This window comes from Telopea speciosissima, chromosome 9, assembly GCF_018873765.1.
Source record: "Telopea speciosissima isolate NSW1024214 ecotype Mountain lineage chromosome 9, Tspe_v1, whole genome shotgun sequence".
Taxonomy (NCBI): Eukaryota; Viridiplantae; Streptophyta; class Magnoliopsida; order Proteales; family Proteaceae; genus Telopea; species Telopea speciosissima.
This window is the reverse complement of record NC_057924.1, coordinates 22,822,211-22,848,161: the sequence shown is the minus strand read 5'-3', so window position 1 is coordinate 22,848,161 and position 25,951 is coordinate 22,822,211. Positions and strand designations below refer to the sequence as shown.

At 39.9% G+C, this 25,951-nt stretch overlaps 1 protein-coding gene across 2 annotated transcripts in view; it reads right to left on the bottom strand.

Moving 5' to 3' along the window:
* The window catches only part of LOC122640547 (chaperone protein dnaJ C76, chloroplastic), a 64,991-nt gene that overhangs the window by 27,038 nt on the left and 12,002 nt on the right, over positions 1-25,951 (bottom strand). The window contains exons 6-7 of one of the 2 annotated variants that reach the window (XM_043833769.1): positions 13,565-13,618; positions 1,046-1,084 (exon numbers count right to left, since the gene is read on the bottom strand). In XM_043833769.1, coding sequence (XP_043689704.1) covers positions 1,046-1,084; positions 13,565-13,618 — 93 coding nt within the window. The remainder of the gene's footprint in view (positions 1-1,045; positions 1,085-13,564; positions 13,619-25,951) is intronic. The other variant, XM_043833770.1, reaches the window with a different exon arrangement.

The window sequence follows — 25,951 nt, the reverse complement described above, 5'->3', positions numbered from 1 at the left end:
GAAAGCACACAATTTTCTAACACATAAAGCATTTGTACCATGTATACACCATATTAACTTCCTACATTTTATATCCATACCTTGTACATTGAATATATACCATGTTAACTGTTAAAAAGGGCGTACCCAGTGCACAAGGCTCCTGCCATTGTGGGGTCTGGGGAAGGTCATAATGTACGCAGCCTTACCCCCGCTCTGCGGAGCGGCTGTTTCCAAAGACTCGAACCATGTTAACTGTTCTACCTTTTAAATCCATAAAGCACTTGAACCATAAAAACACCACATTAATATTCTACCTTTTAAATCACCCACATGCAACCATTTTATACACCACGAAGGACCTAGTCAAATCTAACCGCCGTGAACAAGGCTTGTTTGAGGATTCCAGAGCCACTTCTCGAAGTAGGCAATCTCTTGGCACTATCCTTCGTTGATCACCTCGGTTTTCAACCTTTAACATGATGCAAAGGCCAGTCCCAAAATGAGCTATATCGTGCTATCAGTTACACATTTCTAAACTGGTTCTTCTGGAATCCAGATATCATTTCTTCCTTAATGGCAGATCACCAAAATCAAGAGGTCCCATGGCAAGGTCATATCCTAGGCCATAATTTCCAGTTATTTGTAATCTTACAAATGTATATATTTACACAATGTAAGGTTATAAAGGTCAAAATATAGAACATAGAGGGATGCAAGTGAGATTATAGAAACAAATGAGCGCAGAAATGAGAAATGATTCAAATTTATAACATGTGGAGGGCAGATAACCAGGTTTTGGGTTTGCAAGGCAAATGGGCAAAAAACTAAAATGACGATTCTGCATCATCAATAAGACTCATTGATGGCCAAGAATGTTAAGAAGATTTTATAACACTGGAACAGAAGAATAATGCTGGAGGGGTTAAGTATAAAATAAATAAATAAAATTTATTTTTCTGCATGTGCCGTAGCACCCAAGAAAAAAAAACAGGGCCAAGAATATTTCTAATCTCAACATTAGCTTGGTCTAGATATAGCTGAAGCCTAAACCAAGAATCCTTACCAAGACTTTTGATTGTCGCTTCCCCCACCTTGTGCTTGCCTGCAACATTATGAAAGGTGTTAGAGAAACATAAAGTCAATGCTAAAAGCAGAAAACATTTCATCTAGACAATAAGTGTAAAACAATATGCTATGTGTTACTTATTTCATTTTCTGTTGTTGAGAGATTTAGAATTAGAGAATAATGCTTAGATGGTCTAAGGTAGACCCCAAGCCATATATTTATAATAAGAGAATAGAAAATACATGGACAGAATTGTCCCTAATATAGCCGACATGGCTGTACATGAAATAAATATAGGAAAAAATCTAGAATACTCCCACGGTATTCTGGCCCATACAATCTAACACTCCCCCTCAAGTTGGAGCATATATGTCATACATGCCCAACTTGACTAAGATAGGCAGAAACACTTTGCCACTTAGCCCCTTGGTGAACACATAGGCTAACTGATCAGCAGACTTCACAAAGGGAACACATATGAGTCCGGCTTCGAGCTTCTCCTTGATGAAATGTCGATCAACTTCCATATGCTTAGTACGATCATGCTGGACAGGGTTATGAGCAATGCTAATGGCTGCTTTATTATCACAATAAAGCATCATCGGAAGACAGACAGCAACACCAATATCCTCCAACAATCCTCTAAGCCACAACAGTTCACAAATTCCTTGTGCCATTGCACGGAACTCTGCTTTGGCACTAGACCTTGCCACAACATTCTGCTTCTTTCTACGCCATGTGACAAGGTTTCCACCCACAAAGAACAATATCCAGAAATGGAATTTCTGTTAGTAGAGCCAGCCCAATCGGCATCAGTATAAGCTTCAACCTTTAGATGACCATTGGGAGATAAGAGGATTCCTTTTCCTGGAGCAGACTTTAAATAGCGCAAGATGCGAAAGACTGCCTCCATATGAGAGGAATAAGGATCATGCATAAACTGGCTTACCAAACTTACAACAATAGCTATGTCAGGTCGTGTGTAAGAGAGGTAGATCAGTTTGCCCACCAATCGCTGATAACGACCTTTGTTAACAGGTTCACCTTCTTTCTCCTTAAGTCTTGTAGTAGCTTCCATAAGAGTATCTGAAAGGTGACAACCTAGTAGCCCAGTCTCAAACAATAGATCTAGGATATATTTTCTTTGAGAAAGAAAGATGCCCTCTGAAGATCGGGCAACCTCTATCCCTAGAAAATATTTTAGAGTTCCCAGATCCTTTATTTCAAACTCCCGGCCAAGAAAGAGCTTCAATTTGTTGATCTCATCACCATCATTTCTGGTCACAACAATATCATCAACGTAAACTATGAGGATAGTTACCTTATTACCAATACATTTGATGAACAAGGAATGATCAGCATTGCGTTGTTTGTATCCCAAAGAAACCATAGCCTCATGAAACCTACCGAACCAAGCTCTAGGTGACTGCTTCAACCCATAGAGACCACGCTTCAATTTACACACCTTGCGCTTGGTAGTATGACCTGAAAAACCTGGAGCAATGTCCATATATACCTCTTCCTCCAGTTCTCCATAGAGGAAGGCATTCTTCACATCTAACTGCTGAAGATCCCATCCAAGATTTACAACACAAGGTAACAATACTCTTACAGTATTGAGCTTTGCTACTGGTGCGAAGGTCTCCTGGTGGTCAACTCCATGTCTGAGTAAAGCCCTTTGCAACCAGACGGGCTTTGTATCTATCCACTGTTCCATCTGCCTTCTGTTTGATCACAAATACCCATTTAAATCTCACTGGTTTTTCCCCTGGAGGAAGAGCCACAAGATCCCACGTATTATTTTTGTTCAATGCTCACATTTCTTCCAACATTGTTGCCTTCCACTTTCCATCTGTAGATGCTTCCTGCCAATTTTTAGGAATGGAAACAGAAGAATGAGAGGATACAAATGCACGAAAAGAAGGAGAAAGAGAACTATAAGAAACAAAATGAGAAATGGGATGTTGAGTACAAGTCCTAGTACATTTGCGATGAGCAATAGGTAGGTCGGAAGAGGAAGTCTTACCAGGAGAAGAAGGATCTAGATCCTGAGTCGGCAACCGGATAGGTATTGGTGCCACAATGGATTGAGGCTGCCCTTTGCTGGAACATCTCTTTTTATAAGTGAGAATGTTGGAGTTGTCAATAGCCTTCTGAAATTTACTAATGGTTCTCTGTATCATGGTACAAAATTTCGCCGATATAACTAATGGTTCTCTGTATCATGGAACAAAATTTCGCGACATATCGGCGATATATCGTGATATTTCGGTAATTTCGACATAGCCGAGGCGAAATACAAGGGTGAAATGAAAAAAGTCAATATTTCGGTCGATATTTCGACCATTTCGAGATATTTCAGTCACATACCGATATATCGGCGAAATGCTACAAACCGAGGCACGTGACCCATTAAATAATGGGTATAAAACCCATATTTCACCAACTAACGGTCGATATATCGACCGAGAGCTTGGTAAAACTGATTTTGGGGCTTTTTTCATGCTTCTCTACTCTTCCAACTTGGATTCTAAGGATCTTCCTACTTGTTCTTCATCTGCTTCGAAGGATCATCGCCAAAAACACGTCGGGAACACCTCCTAGCAAGATTGTGAAGGATTTTTTACTATTCAAAGTAATTCTTTTTTCGCTAAAACAAATTTTTTTGAAAATAGTATGTTCAAAACATGTTGTATGGTGATGATATTAATATATGTTAGACACCAGAGGCCGATCTACAACCTCACAGTGTCGAAATTTTTTTTTCATAAGTATTTTTTTTTTTTTTCTGGTTTTAAAAATTGATTTTCCTAAAACTAAAATAGGAAAAAATTAGGGGTAATATAACTTAGATGGGAATGAATTAAATATATGTTAGACACCAATGGCCGATCTACGGCTTCACGGTGCCGAACTTATTTTTCTGCCCATAAATAATAATTTTAATTTTTAAAAATTAAGAAAAATATATAAAAAATTAAATAAATAAATAAGGAAAAATATGAGTTTTAAGTTTGAAAAATAATGAAAAAATATGAAAGTAATTTCTACATGTTTTGAAATGCATTAGACATATATTATGTTTAATAATTTTCGGTTTTGTTGTGTTAGGTCAATATTTATATTAAAATTATATATAAAAAATTGTTTTTAATTATGCGAAAAATATAAGGGTTAGGGGAAAAGTATTAAATAGCTATACAAGTGTTTTAGTATTCTAAAAGTGTCAATTGAAGTGCTTCTACATTAAGTTTTTAATTATTTGTTTTACTTACATTGCAGTAAACAAGTATTATTATAACGGATCGAGAAAGACAACGTGTGAAGGGCAATCAAAAGGTGGGGTAAAGTAGTCAACAGAGGGGGGCAGAGGGAGCAAAAAGAACAGAGAGTACAGGAGAGACCAGCCAGCCAGCATAGGGGTGACATTGCATGGTTACATGGCACTCCAATTGATGGGGATAAGAGAAAATCCCAATGTAACTATTGTCACATGCAGTTTTTGGGAGGTGGGTCCAGTAGACTTAAACAACATCTGACTGGAGGATCTAAAGATGTTGTAGGTTGTCATATGGTCCCTACTCAAGTAGCTAGAGAAATTGGTGACAGTTTGAGGGCAAAGAAGAAGAGGAAGGCTGACAAGCAGAGGGTAAGGGAACAACTTAAGGAGGCAGTGAGGAGTTCAATGGGAGGAGGAAGACAATACCATGATGATGATGATGACTCCTCTGACGATGATGATGAGGACATTGCAGTACCTGATGATATACAAATAGCAGAGGAGGCTAGGGATTTTTTACGGACTGTTTCAAGGAGTAAAGTTAGTTTTCAAGATGATCAACAGAGATAGAGAGTAGGGGGTAGTGCACATCTGGAGGATCTAGATCTTTCAATCCTTTTAAAAGATCACAAAGTGTGAGGGCAGCCCCAACACCTCTATTAGTACCAGTACCACCATCAGCATCAGATCCTAAACTGCATAGGAAGAAAGAAAGCAGTCACACAAGAATCAAAGGAGCATGGAAGCGGATGAAGGGGTTGGTTAAAGAATCAATAGCTAAGTGGATGCTATACCATACCATCCCAGCAAACACTGCCCAAGGCCCCCATTATGATACCATGATAGATACCATTGCAGAGGCTGGCCCAGGATTCAAGGGCCCCACCCCATATGAGGTAATGAATGTTTATCGACCTCAACAAAAGTCTGAGATTGATGAGTACATTAGGGAGACGAGGAGTATGTGGGAGACATATGGGGTAACTATCATGGCAGATGGATGGACTAGGCCTACAAGAAAGTCCATCATTAATTTTATGGTTTATTGTGATGGGAGGACAGTTTTCCTCAAATCTGTAGATGCATCCAAAGAGATAAAGGATGCGAAATACATTTACAGATTGTTCAAGGAAGTAATTGAAAAAGATGTGGGAATTGAGAACGTTGTCCAGATTGTAACGGACAATGGAAGCAACTTCAAGCTGGCTGATGAGAAGATGATGAACAACAGTAAGTACCGACTCTTCTGGACTCCTTGTGCAGCCCATTGCATTGATTTAATGCTAAAGGATATGGGAAAGTTAAAGTTTGTGAAGACTGTGGTTGAAAGTGCAAGACAAGCCACCAACTTTGCATACAACCACTCTTATGCACTCAATCTACTGAGGGAAAAATGTGGGGGTGACTTGGTTAGGCCTGGCATCACAAGATTTGCCACCAACTACATTGCCCTAAAAAGCATTGAGACAAAGAAGGCCGGGCTGAGAAGTATGTTTGCTTTTGAGGAGTGGTTTGGATGGAAAGGTTCCAATACTACAAGTGGGAGGGAAGCACCAGCAACCATGTCATCTGAGGACTTATAGACAAAATTAAGCAAAGTGGTGAAAGTTTTGGAGCCAGTGGTTAAAGTTCTAGCTATTGCTGACTCCGCTCTCAAGGGCCCAACCATGCCAGTCCTATATGCTGCAATGGACTTGATGAAAAATAGTGTCTACAATGTGGCTCTTCGCAGTAGCAAACACTTCTTGGATATCATCAATGCTCGCTGGGAGAATCAACTTATGCATCCACTGCATAAGGCTGGTGAGCAAATTTGTTTTATATAACTAATTCATAGTATTACTATTTACTAATTACCTATGCATTTGACAATATCTCATTTCTATATGTCAAATTTCAGCATACTACTTGAACCCTAAGTATCAATATAATAATAGGCTTGGGTTGGAAACTCAACTTATTGATGCTGTGAAACAAGTAGTGAAGAAGTTGGAGCCAGATGGTCAACTACAAGCAATTTGCAACAATGAGGTGAGTCTTAGAATTCATTTGGAAACTCAACTTATTAATGCTTTCAAACAAGTAGTGAAGAAGTACTTACTAATTTTCCACATGGGTGTAGATCAAGATATTTAGGGATGCATTGGGAAGTTTTGGAACTGATACTGCGATACAAGGAAGAGCGCGCAGTGATGCTGGTAATTCTTTTAAGTTTTAAATTACATATGTATTGAAATTTGAAAGTTGAAACAACAGTTGACACGTCTTTTTTTGTTGTAAACTTGTAATGCAGCTAAATGGCGGGTGTTGTATAGGGAATCGGCTGAGAATTTAAGAAGAATAGCAATCAAAGTCCTTACCCAAACATGTTCCACATCTGGCTGTGAGAGGAACTGGAGTACCTTTGAACTCATCCACTCCAAGAGGCGCAACAAATTGGGGTCTGAACGTCTATCTGACATGGTGTATGTGCACTACAACTTGAGGCTGAAGCAACACATACGCATAGGACATGAGGGACAGAGGGGCACTATTGACCTTGCCGACATCTTTTAAGTTGACTCAGACGATGAGGACCCTATTGTGGATTGGGTGAGGGATAGAGGTAGGCCCAACCCCATGATAGCTTCCGAGATTGGTGCTGATGTAGATGATTATATGGCTGACGAGGGTCAGATACATGCACGGGAAGCCTCACCCATACCATTCCAGCCCACTGGTGGCAATGTTGCTGGTGATGATGATGATAGTGGTGGTGGTGGTGGTGGTGGTGGTGAAGCTTTTGATGGCATGCGAGAGCGTTATGTGGTAGGCGAGGATACGGCGCCTATAGAGCCAATCCGATTCACTGGAGAGACACAATTTGATCATGCCACACAGGATACGGACCACGGAGCACGTGACCCCGCACCCCCACCCTCAAGACCCCCCTACAACCATACAGTAGGAAGCGTAGGGGTCGACAAACACAGTTGCAACCTGATTATATGGACATTGATGACCTATCTAGGTCTTTGGCGGTTTGAATATGGGTGATAGGTAGGAAGGACCGACTGGGCATTGGCGTGCCCCATCTTTTGAAGCACATACCACTCCATTGTCATCGGATTATAGTGCATCACAACCTCACGGTAGATATAGATATGGATCATATGGGCAGTTTAATGGGATAGGGGACTATGACTACCAGTCCCAGTCCCAGGGACACACTGGATCATCTTTTGTAGATGACATCTTTGCATACCCTAGCTACCAACCTCACCAGCCATACATGCAGCCAGTGCCAACGCCGCTTCTGCCGGAGCCGACATCATATCATACTGGATCATCTTCTTCACAGACTGGATCGATTGGTAACCCTAGCCCATATCCTAGGATAGGTTACCGACAGTATGTTGACGACTCCATTTACATGACACTTGTGGATGACTACACTCGTTTCTTCTCCGAAACTATACCGTGGTCCACATTTGTCATTCAAACAGAGAACAATGGACGTCGACTCCAACGGGCCATGAGTGGGGTTGATCCAGAGAGGCACAGCAACTATTATTAGCACTTGTAAGTTGTAAGTTGTGATTTCACTGATTTGTGAACTTGTGAGTTGTGAGTTTGTGACTTTGACACTTTGTGTATTGCCTTTAAGCATTTGAGCTATTGAGTATTGAGTTATTGACTATTATGGAGTTTATGAGAATATGATTTATGAATTATGTCTTATGAGTTTTAATTAGTTTGTTTAAATTTCTTTTATGTCTTTAACTGCCTAATCAATGTGTATTTAACTATTTATACATTAGGGTCGGCAACCATATACTGTCAATCAAGGGTGCAAGCCCAAAACACCACTTTGAATTCATTTTTTTGCAATTTTATGGTTCAAATGTGTTTATTTAGCTTAAATAAGGGTGTCCATGAAGTTTCAAGCCTAGATATGGCCAAATACCCACCGAGATGGACCCCCGAAATATTGCAGAAAAAATGTAATATTTCGGCCAAATTTCACGAAATTTCAGATATTTCGAGTATCTCAGTAGGCCCGAGATACCGATATATTGCGAGATATAGTACCTTGCTCTGTATTACAGTCAGCTCCCCCTGAATATTAACATCACCACATCTTGTTTCCATGATCTCCCCCTGTAAAGGATTCCCTTCGGGTGAAGGGGCAGCAGCCATAGGAGGCTGGGCAGCAGCCATGGGAGGCTGGTCATCAGTCAGAGGAGGCGGGTCAACAACCATAGGGGATAAAAGATGGGGAACCTCAAGTGAAGGAACCACATCTTCACTAGAACTCTCCCCCTGAAGAGGTGGGGAAGAATAATAGGAAAGGTTTTCATGAAAAATGACATCCATACTGACCATAGTACAACGGGAAGGAGGATGGTAACACTTATAACCTTTCTAGGTAGGAGAATAACCCAAAAATATACACCGCAGTCCACGGGGTTCAAGTTTGCCAAGAGACTTGGTATCCCTAGCATATCAAACACAACCAAACACTTTGGGAGTGACTACAGAGGAATTCCCAAGTAAAACCTCAGCAGGGCTACGGGAATCAAGAACTCGGGAAGGTAGCCGATTAATGAGATAAGCTGCAGTTAGGACAGCATCACCCCAATATTGGGATGGAACATGCCGAGCAAACATCAATGCTCTGGCCACTTCCAACAAGTGGCGATTCTTTCTTTCAACCACACCATTTTGGGCTGGGGTATCGACACAACTAGTCTGGTGTATAATCCCATGATCAGCAAAATATTTTTGAAATTGAGATTCTTTATACTCAGTATCATTGTCACTTCTCAAAATTTTTAGAATAGCCTAGACCCGAGTTTGGATCATGTTATGAAAATGCTGAAAACATGCAAAAACCTGATTTTTTATACGCATAAGATATACCCATGTGTTCCTAGAGTGACAGTAAATAAAGGAGACAAACCACCGATGGCCAGAAAGAGAAGTTTTATGACTAGGCCCCCAAACATCAGAATGCACCAAATGAAAACAAGAACTCCTTTTATTTGATAGAGAATAAGTGGAACGTGACTGTTTGGCCAGAATACAAGCCTCACAAAAAAAATCATCCTTATTACATTTGGTGACCAAAGTAGAAAATAAATGTGCTAAAATGCCTAATGGAGGGTGACCTAATCTAGAGTGCCATTGGTAAAGTTCAGAAGAGACTAAGGAGTTCTGGTGTAGCGGAGAAGGTAATGGTGGTGGAGAGAGACGACCATCATCAAGCAGGTACAGTCCACCGTGCACTTTACCCAATCCAATTGACTTCCTAGAGGCCAAATCCTGAAAAACACAATGGGAAGGAAAAAAAGTCACTTTGCAGTTAAGATCACGAGTAATACTACTAATGGAAAGAAGGTTAGTAGTAAAATTAGGAATGTGCAAAACAGAAGACAAAGGAAGGGAGGAAATGCAGTTGATGATTCCGTTTCCAGATATGGAGGAAAGGGAACCATCAGCTACTTTGACCTTGTCTTTCCCAAAAGTGGGAGAATACAGATGGAATAGGCTAGAGGAACCGGTCATGTGATCTGTAGCCCCAGAATCTATGATCAAAGGATGAGAAGCTACAGAAGCACAATGACCACCAAATGGAATACCTGACCGGGCAAAGTGTGAACCTGAAGGAGCAAAAAAGTTGGCAGAAGCTGATGTAGTAGAGGCAGCAGCAGCGGAAGACCTTAGCACACGTAGAAATGCCTGTAGATCATCCTGGCATAGACCAATGTCAATAGCCGGGGCTGTAGGAACAGATTCAGAGTGGTTTGCCTTATTTTTTATCTTCTTCTTGGCAGCCCGTTTAGCCTTAAAGTCAACTGGTTTCCCGTGAAGCTTCCAACACTTCTCTTTGGTATGGTAAGGCTTGTGACAATGCTCACAAGTAACAGTCCCTGTAGTAGAATCACCAAGAAGAACGTGTCCGACAGGTGCAGGAGTAGCCTGGGCAGCAGTCTGGAGGGCTGATTTGTCAGTAACAGAAGGGTGGAGCATAGCAGCCCGACAATTCTCTTCAGAGCAGACCAAAGCATAGGATTGTTCAAGTATGGGAAAAGGGGAATGACGCAACACTTGAACACGAATTTGGTCATACTCCATGTTCAAACTAGCCAAAAAAATCATACACTCTGGTTTTGTCTAGGTGCTTCTTATATGCAGTGATATCAACAGCTGTAGTGGGGTGGTAATCGAAAAAATGGTCCAATTGCTGCCAGAGACTGCGCAAGGCAACATAGTACTTGGAGACAGATAACTCCCCTTGAGTAGTATTATTGGCTTTCTTCTGGAGTTCATACACCTATGCATCATTACCGAGCTGTCCATATGTCTCCTTACAAGCAGACCAGATTTGATGGGTTGTATCAAGGAGAAGGAAACCACTGGCAAGGTCTGATTGCATTGAGCCAATCAAATAGGACACGATTATACCATTGTTGGAGATCCATCTAATCAAGAGAGGGCATGGGGCAGTCGGCATAGCAATAGTACCATCAATATGGCCAATAAGCCCACGGCCAGCAATAGCAAAGTATGCCGAGCGAGACCAGATCAAATAATTGCTCCCATCCAGTTTGATAGGATTAGGGAGGAGATCACGGTTGTCATTCCGACCAAGCCCATCAGCAGCAGAAGTGCTAGTAGAGCCTTCAGAGTCACCCATAATGCAGCAGAGAAACCCAAATCGCAGAGAAGGGCTGTGGTGATGAAAAAACCAAGAATTCCTTCAAATTAAAGGCTGAAAATTGGAGGAGAATCCCCTTTCAATGGGAGAATGTCTCCAAAAATCAGCAGCAGCAAACAAGTGAAACCCCTAGATCGATATTGTCAGGGTTTTGAAAAAAACCCTGTTTTGCTGAAATCGATATAGTGAAGAATGGGCCCAAAAACTGAATTGTTGAAGCTCAAATTGAAGTCGAGTGTGCCTTTATAAGTAGAGAACCACCCTTCAAAAAATCAGAACCAATAGAAGTCACCAACTCCTAGATCGATAATTGTCAGGGTTTTGGAAAAAACCCTATTTTTTGTGAAAAATCGATCTTAAGAGGTCTTCAATGCAACTGGAGGAACTGAATCAGAGAAGAGAGCCTGATGCAGTTCTTGGTCTTCAAAGAGGAGGATTGGTTCCTTGTAGCGGAGATGGAAGCAATCCCAAAAAGCTTGAAGTTTCAAATATCGCAGACAGGTAACTTTGTCCCTATCGATCAAAAAATTGCAGCATAGAAAGAGGTAATTGAGGGCAGCAACTGGATCTGTAGATCACCTCTTCAGCGCTGCCCTAGTGGGAGAATGAAAGCAAAGGAGATCAAGACAGACGAAGAAGAAGAAGAAGGGAAAAAAAAAATCCAGAGTGAAGGGGGGGGGGGGAAATAAAGAATGGAGGGAGGGGAAGGTCCTTAATTCACAACCTGCTCTGATACCATGTTGAGAGATTTAGAATTAGAGAATAACGCTTAGATGGTCTAAGGTAGACCCCATGCCATATATTTATAATAAGAGAATAGAAAATACATGGACAGAATTGTTCCTAACATAGCCAACATGGCTGTACATGAAATAAATATAGGAAAAAGTCCAGAATACCCCCCACGGTATTCTGGCCCATAAAATCTAACACCTGTCTTGTTTAGTTATAAAATAAATAAGGTAACATAAACATTATCATTCAGAGCCCAATCTTATACTCTATGAAGCTGTAAATTTTTCACCAATAGGTGTAAGCTGTTTCCTGCTCCATTTTCTGCTTGAGTTAAAGAGTCAAAACTATCCCACCCCGACTCTGACATGATGGCTAGAAAACTGCAAATGACTGTGAATGCTAAACAGTCCTTTCTGGTAATTTCTTCTCCTGGCTAGCCTTTTGTATTGTGTGAATGTGTATATGTTTCAGAGAAGGATCAATCATAGATATTGTGATGCTATTTCTATCAGTGGATGAGGCAGCCTGAAATGTGTTCTCGTAATTTTTTTGCATCTTTCCAGTCCACAGTAATTCTCACCCATGATCACTGTTTTCTGTTGAAAGAATTGTTCTTACTTTGTTAGTATGTCCAGCCATTCTTGACTGCAGATACTGTCAGTATTTTGGCAATATGGATATACCCAATCTTCCCCACTGTTGAAGTCCTATCTCCTCTATCCCCTGTTTGATATCGTATTTTACCCAAAACTCATATTCTTCCCTTTTTCTCAAACTCCGTGCAAGTGGTTCCAGATTGGATCTTGTAGACTTGTACCAATAGGGCTTCATATAAATTACAAAGTGGAAAATTGAAAGATTTAGGCAAAATAGAAGATGCAGTTTAAAGGTACAAGTTGTGTCAAACAAACAACTGAAAACTCAGCAGTCCTTACAGGTTCAAAACAAAAAATTCAAATTACCATTCAGTTCAGTGATTTGTGAATAAATCTTTTACCTCCATACTCCAATTAACATGAAGCAAATGGGACCTTAATGAAGCTGCAGTATATCAATGACTTTGGTTAATAATCAATTGGAAGTATAGAGTCTAGACAGCACTTGCTTGTTCTAAAAGGTCCAAAACATGTGTCTCACTGTCCCATATTTTTTCCCTCCTAGTTTTTGCAAGAGGAGGGTTGAAAACAACCAATTCATTACATCTTGTTATAATCAAAACTGATACATTGGGAAATTCAGATCAGAGATGGTTTTTCTTTTCTGGGATGGTCATTCACTTGAAAGGTATGTTTGCATAATTTACACTGGGTTTCTTACTTTTTACATCTTAGAAGAACAAAATATTTTCAGTTACAATTGTGTAATAGCACTAGATCACAGATGAAAGATGCATATAAATTTAAGAATGAAGCATTGATGAATTCCATTGAAGAGGAGGAAAAGCAAGACCATGCAATTATGTTTTCCATTCTCCATAAATTTAATATGCTTAAACCTAACCAATCATTAAGAATGGATAACAATCGCCTCACCTGCAAGAGATTCACCCAATCAATTTCATACGTAGAAAAAGCATTTAGCCATATTTCAGTAATTACGCTTACCCACCCTGTGCATTTACATAAATACCCCTAGATATTTCTTCACACCCTGAGATTTGATTGGGTGACTTATGTATGCAATCGCTGCTCTTTAAGAATCTTTCGGGACACTTATTATTTTAACAGAATATTCTTTAAAATACATGAAAGAAATTGAAATAACATTTAGGTAAGGAGATAAAGAAACATGATTGCTTCACCATTCTGAAAACATCAAGTGAAGCAGCTCCCATTCCTGAAAGCATTAGAGCAACCTGTCATATTAAACCAACATTGTAAATCCCATTTTCAAAGAATATAGTAGGATAGATAGCTGCTCCTTCCACTCAAACAGTACCAAAAAGCAAAATGTTTCTGGGAAGCTTAGACCTGTTAAAAGCTCTGTAGCAAGGTTTTAGACTTGAATTGTACGTACACAGGAAATAACACAAAAATAACCAGAGGTAGTTGATAAAACTAATTTAATAACTAGAATTCCTGAAATGGAGCATGCATATTCATAAAAGAAATTTGAGATATAAAATTTCAAACCAGGAACAGTTTGGTCTTAATAAACATGGAATTCCATGGAAACTAATTTCACTTCCTTTTGAGGCCAACACTCAATATGATGACTTCTTCAGTGGTATAATAGTTTAATGGGGCAACGGATCAAGGACCAATAGCATAAACCAGGAACCCTTTGAAACAATACCAGAGATAGAAAACCAGAACTAGGTAATATAGAACAAGAGAGAAGAAGGAGAAGATGTGAGCGAGAAAAGAGAAGAGACTGCCAGAAGAAAGAAGAACAGTCCATACATGCGGCAGTCCTCTCAGCACATTATATTAGGGTAAACAGATTAAAATACTGCAAGGACAAGAATACCCTTCAGTCCTTGCAGTAGAAGACTAATTAGTACTTAAACAGTAGAAACTAAAAACAACTAAAACAGATTACCGCAGGGTATGACAAGTATACCCCTGTGGTACAATATACACATCTTAACACTCCCCTTCGAGCAGGAGCATATAAATCACCCATGCCCAGCTTGGCAAAACTCTACTGGAAAGCATGACTAAATAAACGCTTGGTAAACATATCACCCAACAGATCTGCAAAGGAAACAAACAGAGTGGCAATTAACTTCCTCGTTACTGCATTTCTAAAAAAGTGACATCCACTTCAATGTGTTTGGTCCATTCGTGAAACACCAGGTTGCTTGCAATATGGATACCAACTTGATTATCAAAAACATCTTCATAGGTTTAGTAACCAAAAGTCCCAACTCTTGAAGCAATGGTTTCAACCACATTAACTCAGCTGCTGTATGAGCGAGCCATGGCTCTATACCCAGCCTCAGCAATGGACCTAACCACAGTTGCCTGTTTCTTGCTTCTCCAAGTGACAATATTACCATCAACGAGCATACAGTAACCCATGGTAGACCTTCGAATCTTTGATCACCATCGGCACCAGCCCAGTCTGCATCAGAGTATCCAAGCACATCAATATGTGCTAGAACCGTAGGGGTATTTTAGACCCCTTTTTCTTATGTTTTTATGTTTCTATTATGTGGGCTTTAGTCCCACATTGCTTATTTGTACTTTTATTCTCTAGTCTCATTGTTATAAATAAAGAAAGCTTGGGATGATCATTATTCATCCAAGCCTTACTCTAATTCTAAATCTGTTAACATGGTATCACAGCAGGTTTTGAATTAGGGTCCTCTACCTTCTATTTTCAGCTCTTTCTTTCTCTTTTCTCTCTCTCTCTCAATCTCCTCTTCTCTTCTCTCTTTTCTTCTTCTGTTTTATATTCTTCAATAGGGCAGCACTGATAAGGTGATCCATAGATCCAGCTGCTGCCCTTTCTCACCTCATTCCATGATTACATAAGTTTCCATATCAACAACACCTTGGCTGCGATATTTGAATCTTCCCATATTTGATTGATTCCACCTCCACTGTAACAAATCAATCTCCCTTATTGAAGATCAAGAACTGCAGCAAGTTTCTTTGTTGATTTTTTGAAGACCCCCTAGATCGATTTCTCCAAAAACAGGGTTTTTTTCAAAACCCTGACAAATATCGACCTAGGGGCTGCTGTCCTCTATTGGGGCTGATATTTGGAGGGGTGCTTAGTCTCTTCTAGACCCACACTCGAGCCAAGTTTCAGCTCAATCCAGTGCTGTTTTTGCAGGTCTCTCTCCCTACATCGATCTCAACAAAATCAGGGTTTTTTTCAGAACCCTAAAAAAATCGATCTCAGTGTTTTGAGCCTCTGTTGGTGATTGTTTTTTGAAGGTTGGTTCTCCACTTATAATTACATATCTGTCCCAAATTTGAGCTTCAACTATTAAGTTTTTGGGTCTATTCCTCCCTATATCAATTTCAGCCTAGTAGGGTTTTTTTTCAAAACCCTGAAAAAATCGATATAGGGGCTACACTTGTCTGCTGCTGCTGATTTTTGGAGACACATCTTGTGACATTGAAAGGGGATTCTCCTCCAATTTTCAGCCTTTAATTTGGAGGATATCTTGTGTTTCTTGTTACCACAGACTTCTTTGCGATTTGATTTGTTCTGCTGCACTTGTGGCTGAATCTGAAATTTCTAATGGAACTTCTACTGACAATGGGTATAGTAGGAATGATACCCGTGATCTTCTCCCTAATCCTATCAAACTAGATGGGAGCAATTACTAGATATGGTCTCGCTCTGCCTACTCTGCCATTGCCGGCCGTGGGCTTACTGGCCATATTGATGGCACTACTGTCATGCCAGCTGAAGCTGGCCCTTCTCTGACCAGGTGGATCTCCAACAATGGTGTACTTATGTCCTATTTGATTGGCTCAATGCACTCAGACCTTGCCGATGGTTTTCTTCTCCTTGATACAGCCAATCAAATTTGGTCTGCTTGCAAGGAGACACATGGACAGCTCGATAATGATGCACAGGTGTATGAGCTCCGGAAGAAGGCCAATAATACTACTCAGGGGGAGTTATGTGTCTCCAAATACTATGCTACTTTGCGTAGTCTCTGGCAGCAACTGGACCATTTTTCTAATTACCATCCCACTACAGTTGCTGATATCATTGCATATAAGAAACATATGGACAAAACCAGGGTCTAAGATTTTTTGGCTGGTTTGAACATGGAGTATGACCAGATTCGTGTTCAGGTATTGGGTCATTCCCCTTTTCCCACACTTGAACAATCCTATGCTTTGGTCTCCTCTAAAGAGAACCGTCGGGCTGCTATGCTCCGCCCTCCTGTTACTGACAGATCAGCCCTCCAGTCTACAGCCAAGGCCACTCTTGCCCCTGTTGGACATGTTTCTCTTGGTGATTCTACTACAGGGACTGTTACTTGTGAGCATTGTCACAAGCCTTACCACACCAAAGAGATGTGCTGGAAACTTCACGGGAAGCCAGCTGACTTTGAGGCTAAACGGGGTGCGAAGAAAAAGACAAAAAATAAGGCAAACCACTCTGAATCTGTTCCTACAGCCCCAGCTACTGACACTGGCCTATCCCAGGATGATCTACAGGCTTTCCTACGACTGTGAAGGTCTTCCGCTGCTACCATGGACCGAAATCTCGCGAGATCTCGTCGAGATTCTCAGTTTTCCAGGAATCCGAGACGATATGCATGGCGAAACAGGAAGAAGTCAATTTCTCGGCGAGATCTCGGGTCGAATATGGGTCTCGGTTATGGGTCTGGGTCATTTTGACCCAAATAACTTGTTTTAACATAAACGCTTAGAACTTCTAATTCATTTGGGGCTATTCTGTAGACAGAGAGCCATTTGGTTCTCTTCTTCTCTCCAACTCTCTTATTCTCTCAATCTTCTCTTGTCTTCTTCATTATTTGGTCGGATTCGAACATTTGGAAGGTGAATTTGGTGGCAAAGTGAAGACTGCAGCTCAATTTTGGAGGATTGCTCAAGTTTGTGAAGGTTTTTTTAAGGTAAACCCATTTTCCCTAAACCTATTTTTTTGAAAAAAATTGATGAAATGTTGTTAGATGGGTGTGATTTTGAGTTATGCTATACAAGTTAGGCCGATCTATGACTTGATGGAGGCCAATTTTTTTTTCGGTTATTAAATTATTTATTATAATTTTTGGATTGAACTTTTATTTTATTTTTATTTTTTTTTGGGTTAGTTAGGCCCCAAGGAGAGTTGAACTCATGACCTCTTAATTGCAAAGCGTTGGCCCTTGCCAACTAATTTATCCCCTTGGGTTTTATGCATTGAACTTGAAAACACAAGTAAGCAACTTCTACTTGCTACTTCTACAAATACAACAACAATAACTCAGCCTTGTCCCAACTAAATGGGGTCGCTACATGGATCCTTGCTCTCCAATCAGCTATATTCGAGTTCATACTTGATACAAGGCCTAAGATATGCATGTCTTTCCTCACCACTTCTCCTAGGGTCATTTTAGGTCTGCCCTAGATCTTTTAGTTCCTTCAATCTGAATCTGTTAACAGATTTAGAATTAGAGTAAGGCTTGGATGATTAATGATCATCCCAAGCTCTTTATTTATATCAATGCGAATAGAGAATAAAAGTACAATTAAGCAATGTGGGACTAAAGCCCACATAACAGAAACATAAAAAACATAAGAAAAGGGTCTAAAATACCCCTACGGTTCTAACAGAATCAAATCACTCCTCCTATTGGAGCATCCAAAAGCCTTCGTTGAACATGGCCATGCCACCTCAAACGATTTTCTTGGAGCTTATCATGTATCAAAACTACTCCCAAATCTTTACTTCAACCTTCGAAGTTTTGTCACACATCCATCTCAACATCCTCATCTCTGCTACACTGAGTTTATCTACATGATGCTTCCATGGAAAGAGATCCCGGTCGAAACCAACCGAAACCACCGAGACGAGTTAAGGTGGGAATTTAAAAAGTACAAGGTTTCGGTTGGTTTCGACAAGTTTCGACCATATTTCGCTAGTTTCGACCTGAATACCTATATAAGTGTCACTTATTCCCATCGAAACTTGAGGAAACCTGGTTGGAAACCAGGACAAGCAAGTATTTATGCCAGATGCCAAGTCAAACACTTATTTATGCCTAATATCCATAGTTGTCAAACCGGCAAGGCGACCCAAGGCGGTAGAGGGGGTGTACAAGCGCTTAGGCGACAAGGCGCCCACTTAGGCGCCCAAGTGTTATTTTTTATTTCCCCTTTTTCTAACATTATTTAGTATGGAACAATATGTGCCTTATATCATAAAAAATCAACATTAAGCTACAATATGTGCCTTATATCATAAAAAATCAACATTAAGCTACATCATGTCATCAAAAATCAACATTAAGTCACATCAAGTCATCAAAAATCAATATTAAGCCACATCAAGTCATCAAAAATCAACATAGAAATAGAAGACAACAGAACTAAAGAAGCAAGCTATTGGAAGTTTGAAACAATCAAAACATACATTTTGTTTATATGTTCTTGGAATTGGTCATTTTTAGGCATACCTAGTCTCACATTTGGTTTATACTGTACTCAGAAAATATGATCTTATCAATAAGTAATTAATCTATTCTCGATTTAGAGAAAAAATTTGATTGACAAAATGATTTTATTTTTACATGAGACTTCATGTATTAGGTAGAGCACAAAACCAGCTTTCCAACAAATCCAACATTGCTTAAATCTAATTTATATTGAAGGAATTATGTTCTGGTCAAACCTTGTTTGGTGTGCGCGAATGCTGTCAAAATCGCTCTAAATGAAAATATTTTTTTATATGTCAAAACAAATTAATATTTTACCGCACTTTTGGTTTTTAGCAATGTTTTACCATATTAAGATTTATGGAATTTTTAGATTTGAGAAAAACCCCAGAATTAGAAAGTTGAAAATTTCACCTACCACCAAAAACCGAGTTTTTGTTCTTTAAACTGGGGGGTTGAATTTTTTTCCTTTTGGAATATGATTTTTTAACTATTTTATCGGATTCAAATAGGGGGTATTTGCTTATGTATGAATAATATCTTAAATGATATTTGGCATAAATAAGCCCCATAACGTGGTCTGATGTCAATTAAACCAATGCAAGGCGGCTACGCCTAGGCACCTAGAAATCTGCCCGGCGGTAGGTGCAATTTTCAACTTTCTAATGCTGGGGTTTTTCTCAAAATCTAAAAATTCATAAATCTTAATATGGTAAAACATTGCTAAAAAACAAAAGTGAGGTAAAATATTCATTTGTTTTTATCTCTAAAAATATTTTCATTCATAGCGATTTTAAACAGCATTCGTTCACACCAAATTAAGTTTGACCGAAACATAACTCCTTCAATATAAAGAACAATTTTATTTCTCTACTCCTATAATATTCAAGGAGTTATGTTCCGGTCAACCTTAATTTGGTGTGCGCAAATGCTGTTTAAAATCGCTCTGAATGAAAATATTTTTTTAGACATCAAAACAAAAGAATATTTAATCGCACTTTTGGTTTTTAGCAATGTTTTACCATATTAAGATTTATGAAATTTTTAGATTTGAGAAAAAACCCAGCATCAGAAAGTTGAAAATTGCACCTACCGCTAAAAATCCAATTTTTGTTCTTGAACTGGAGCATTGACCTTTTATCCTTTTAGAATTTGATTTTTTAACTATTTTTATTGGATTCAAGTAGAGGATATTTGCTTATTTATGAATAATATCTTAAGTAAATGATTACTTAAATGATATCTAGCATAAATAAGTGTTTGTCCTGGTTTTCAGCCAATGTCCAAGAACAATATACACTATCAAACTTGGGTCCAAAACCACAAGTACCATTTTGTGAAAATAGTTCATGCATTGAGTTTAGAATATCAAAAATAGGCTCATTATAAAAAAATTAGATCAAAAAAAGCATTTCTGGGCCTCGAAACCACCAATTCGAGTTGGCTGGGAAAAAATCACAAGTTTCGACTAGGTTTCAACCAGTTTCGACCATATCTTAGTTTTTGGCTGGTCGAAACCCAAGTTTTAGAACCTGGGATGCTTTTTTACTGCCCAACATTCCACACCATACATCATAGCCAGTCGTATGACTATCTTATAAAATTTTCCTTTAAGTTTTAAAGGAATACGTTCACACAACACTCTGGAAGCACCTCTCCACTTCATCCATCTTATTTTAATTCCATGTGAAACATCATCCTCTATCACCTTCTTTATTTATGATTGAGCCCAGATACCTAAACTAATCACTTTGCAGAATCTCCTTCTCATCAATTTTCACCACCTCTTATCCATCCTAGTGTAACTGAAGTTACACACCCTATACTCCATCTTCGTTCTACTTATCTTAAAACCTTTTGATTCCAAGGTTGATCTCCATAACTCCAACTTGGCGTTAAAACCTACTTTTGTCTCATCCACCAAAACAATATCATCAGAAAAAAGCATACACCAAGGAACCTCATCTTGAATGTCTTTAGTTAAAGCATCCATGATAAGTGTAAACAAATAAGAGCTTAAAGCTGATCCTTGATGTTACCCATTGGGAATTACTACCTTGACCCCCCCCCCACAGTTCTTACACTAGTCACCACACCATCACACATATCTTTAATTATGTCCACATAGTTACTTGAAACACTTCTCTTCTCTAGTACTTGCTAGATTAACTATCTAGGGTCTCTGACTCTCTATCATAAGTTTTTTCTAAGTCAATAAAGACCATATGGAGATCTTTCTTACAATCTCTAAATCATTCCACGAGTTTCCGAAGTAAATAACTTTTATGTGGATCTTCCTGGTATAAAACCAATTGGTTCTCCATAATAGTAGTTTCTTGTCTCAAGTGGATTCAATAACCCTCTTCCATAATTTCATACTACGACATTAGTTTTATGCCTCTAGTTATTGCAGCTCATAATATCACCTTTATTTTGTAAATCGGCACCACAATGCTTCTCCTCCATTCATCTGGCATTTTCCTTATACTCATAGTCTTATTAAACATCTTGGTTAGCCAAGATAAACACAAATTGCTAAGCTCTTCCACACTTCTATTGGGACCTCATCTAGGCCTAGTGCCTTACCTACTTTCACAAGGGAGAGTCTCAGTGCATGAGGCTCCCACTACTGCAAGGTCAAGGAGGGGCAAATGTATGCAGCCTTACCCCCTGCTTCGCAGGAGAGGCTGTTTGCAAGTTTTGAACTTGCAACCAACATGTTGCAATAGTGCCTTACCTACTTTCATCCTCCTTAAAGCTTCTTTTACTTCAGACACCCTAATCTTTCGTACATATTCACATGTGGTGTCTTAATGGGTAATGCAATGCTCTAGGACACTATTACTCGAATTGTCTTCATTTAGTACGCTGTAGAAATAATCTTTGCATCTCTCCTTAATGTCCTCATCTCTTGTTAATACTTTACCATCTTCATTTTTATTACATCTAACATGGTCGAGATCTCTACTCTTCCTTTCCCTCATTTTAGCTATCTCATAGATAGCCATTTCCCCTTCCTTTTTGCTCAAATTATTATAAATATCTCTATATTTCTTTTCGCCCTTCCTTTTCCCACAATCTTCTTAGCTTCATTTCTGGCAAATTTATACATTTATAGATCCTCTGCATCCTTAATTCTTTGTCATGCCTTAAAACTAGCTTTCTTAGCCTTAATGGCTAGTTGAACCTCATCATCCCACCACCAAGTATCCTTAGAGGAATGACGTTTCCTCGATTCACCTAGGATATCTTTAGCAACCTTCTTAATACAAGTAGTCATCTCATTCCATATCGTATGTCTCCCTCAAACGCCCACTTTCCTTGTTTGACCATGTTGAGTAGTCAAACCCGAAAGGGTATATTTATCTTTTTTATTCTTAAGTTTAGTCGGCTATGTGGGTTTTAGTCCCACATCGCCTATTTGTAATTCTGTCCTCTCTTTTCAATATTATAAATAGAAAAGCTTGGGGTGATCATTACTCACTCAAGCATTACATCCCATCGTGTTCTGTTAACATGGTATCAGAGCTAGATCTGATCTAGTTCAGAACACCCCCCATCGTTTCCTTTCATCTCTCCTCTAACTCTCTTTCTCTCGGCTTCTTCTTCTTTTTCTGTTTTGGTTTCCTTTCCCTATTGAAGGGCAGCACTTAGGAGGTGATCGATGATCTAGTTGCTGCCCTCCATGGTACCTCCACTATGATATGAAGAAGGTTCGATAGTTGCAGCTGACCCATATTTTCTGCGATTTTTTTTGGAATTCTCCCTCTTGAAGATCAAGTCTCAATTATCATTGGAGATTGATTGTTCGTATTGGAGACCCATTCTTGCAGCCTGGGACAGCATTTATCACCAATCATCATCACCAATTGAAGCCCCCCACCCTATATCGATCTCAATTTTCAGGGTTTTCTAAAACCCTAACAAAAATCGATTTGGGGATTAGGGTTGTCATCCTTGGCTTATTTTTTGAGGAAAGTTCTATCCATACCAGGGGAGTACTTGATCTGTTTCTCAGACATTTATATTGAGTTTTGTTGCACAAATCAGGTTTTTTCTCTCCAAACTATCGATTTGATTCTGGCACTTCTTTGGCTGGTTGCATAGAGCCTGTTATTCTTTGATTCAGATTCATTATTGTTGGTTCCTTGTTTATTAATTACCATGCCTGGTTCAACTGTTACTACTGCTACTTCTGGTTCTGAAACTGATGGACAGTCAAGGCCTGAATATTTACCTTTTGCTACTCCTATCAAACTGGATGGAACAAACTACTTGATGTAGTCCAGGTCTACTTATTTGACCATTACTGGTCGAGGATTTACTGGCCATATTACTGGCAGTACAAAGAAACCTGTTAAAGAGGGCTCACCTCAAGTTCGATGGGTATCCAATGATGCCATGGTGATGTCCTATTTGCTGCACTCTATGCAACCGGACATCTCCAACAACTACTTATTGTTGGATACAGCCTATTCTATTTGGAGTGCAGCCAAGCAGACCTTTGGGTAGGATGGGAATGATGCTCACGTGTGTGAGCTTCAAAAAAGGGTCCATGAAACCACTCAGAAGGAACTGTCCGTCTCCAAATATTATGCCTCCCTAAAAGGACTTTGGCAACAATTAGATCACTATTCAGATTATCAGCCTTCTACTGCAGACGACATTGCTGCCTACCATAAACACATGGAGAAAAGACGTGTCTATACTTTCCTAGCAGGGCTGAATGATGAATTTGATCCCATAAGAGTCCAAGTTCTTGGCAAATCTCCAGTCCCTACACTAGAGCAGGCTTTTTCTTTTTCGGTCAATAATGAGGAGCGTCGTCGAGCTACTATGTTGCACATTACTCCTATTGAAAAATCTGCCTTGCAAACTGGTTCTAACACCACTTCTAATACCATTACTGATAGTGGTAATGCTGCCTCCAAGGAGCCGGTTCAATGTGAACATTGCAACAACTAAGGCTACACGCTGGAAGATACATGGAAAGCCGGCTGATTTTGAGGCTAAACAGGCTGCTAAGGGGAAGTCCAAGTTCAAGGCTAATCACACAGAAACTACTGCTGCTCCATCCTCTGACACTAGTCTCACTGGTCTTACTTCGGATGAACTCCTAGCCTTCCGTCGCATGCTCAAGGCTTCATCAACACCATGATGCAGCACAAGAGTGAAGTTTTTCGCTGTTTTCAGCTCTTCCACCGTATGGTTCAAACCCAATTCAATGCATCTCTGAAAATTCTGCGAAGTGATAATGGCAGAGAGTACATGGAGGGGCAGTTCCAAACGTATCTAGCTGAAAATGGGATAATTCATCAAACAAGCTGTGCTAACACTCCTGCTCAGAATGGAGTGGCTGAAAGGAAGAATCGTCACCTTTTGGAGGTTGCTCGGACCATCATGTTTGCACGGCAAGTCCCTACCCAATATTGGAGTGATGCTATTCTCACTACTGTCTACCTCATCAATCGCATGCCTACTCCAGTCCTTGCTGGCCGTGCTCCTGTTGACCTCCTACAGGGTTCTTCCTCTTTTGTGGTGCCACCAAAAGTATTTGGCTGTGTCTGTTACGCTCGCAATCATCTTCCTCATGGCAAGCTTGATCCTCATAGCATTCAGTGTATTTTTTTGGGCTCCTCCGCTACTCAAAAGGGATACAAGTGTTATCACCCTCCCACTAGGCGTATTCTGGTGACTATGGACGATGTCTTCCATGAATCCTTCGCTTATTATTCTCAGCCACCTCTTCTGGGGGAGCATGTTCCAGTTATCCTTGAAGATGTGTTTGAAGATGTGCATGTTGTCCAGGGGGAGCCGACGTCTACTTTAGTTCCTGCTCAAGGGGAGAGTAGACCTGTGAGTCAGATTCCTGTTGATACAGTCTATACTCGAAATCGAAAGCAGCACCAAGAGCATATTGAGACTACCACCACTACCGTACCTCTTCCCCAATCGCCAGATCTTGATCCAGAGACTGCCCCACCTCTTGGTAAGGATCCTTCTCTTGATCTTCCTATTGCGGTTCGTAAAGGCATTAGGTCTTGTACCCAACATCCCACCTCTTATGTTGTTTCACATGACTCCTTATCTCCTTCATATCGCACTTTTATATCTTCTTTGTCCTCTATTTCTATTCCATAGAAGTGGCAGGAGGCAATTGCATATCCAAAATGGAAAGCAACCATGGAAATGAAAGCCTTATCCAAAAATGCGACATGGGAGCTAGTGGTTCTTCCCTCGGGTAAGAAACCAGTTGGCTGTAAATGGGTATTTGTTGTCAAGCAGAAGGTGGATGGATTAGTTGATAGGTACAAGGCCAGAATTGACGCTAAGGGGTTTAATCAAACCTATGAGATCGACTACCAGGAGACCTTTGCCCCAGTTGCAAAGTTGAATACTGTCCAAGTCCTATTATCATATGCTATTAATCTGGGCTAAGACTTGCACCAGTTATATGTGAAAAATGCCTTTCTTCATGGAGAGCTAGAAGAAGAAGTCTATATAAAGATTCCTCCAGGTTTTTCTTCTGAAAAAAGTCATGAGAAGGTTTAAAAACTGAAGCGCGCATTGTATGGGCTGAAGCAATCTCCTCGGGCTTGGTTTGGGAGATTCCATAGATCCATGATCTCTGTAGGGTACAAACAGAGCAATGCTGACCACACATTGTTCATCAAGCGTCGTGGAGATAAGATCACTCTTCTTATTGTCTATGTCGATGACATAGTTATGACTAGTAATAATGCTGATGAAGTTTCTAAACTGAAACTTTTCTTGGGACGAGAATTTGAAATAAAGGATCTTAAACAGCTAAGGTACTTCCTTGGGATTGAAGTCGCTTGTTCTTCCGAAGGCATATTTCTCTCCTAAAGGAAGTATGTTCTGGACCTGCTTTCAGAGACTAGTTTGTTGGGTTGTCGTCCTTGTGATACTCCTTTGGACACCAATACTCTTCTGCAAGAGAAAGATGGTACTCCCATTGATAAGAGCCGTTACCAACAGTTGGTGGGAAAATTGATTTATCTCTCTCACACAAGACCAGACGTTGCATTTGCGGTAAGCCTTGTCAGTCAGTTCATGCATGATCCCTACTCCAACCATATGAATGTTGTTCTTCGT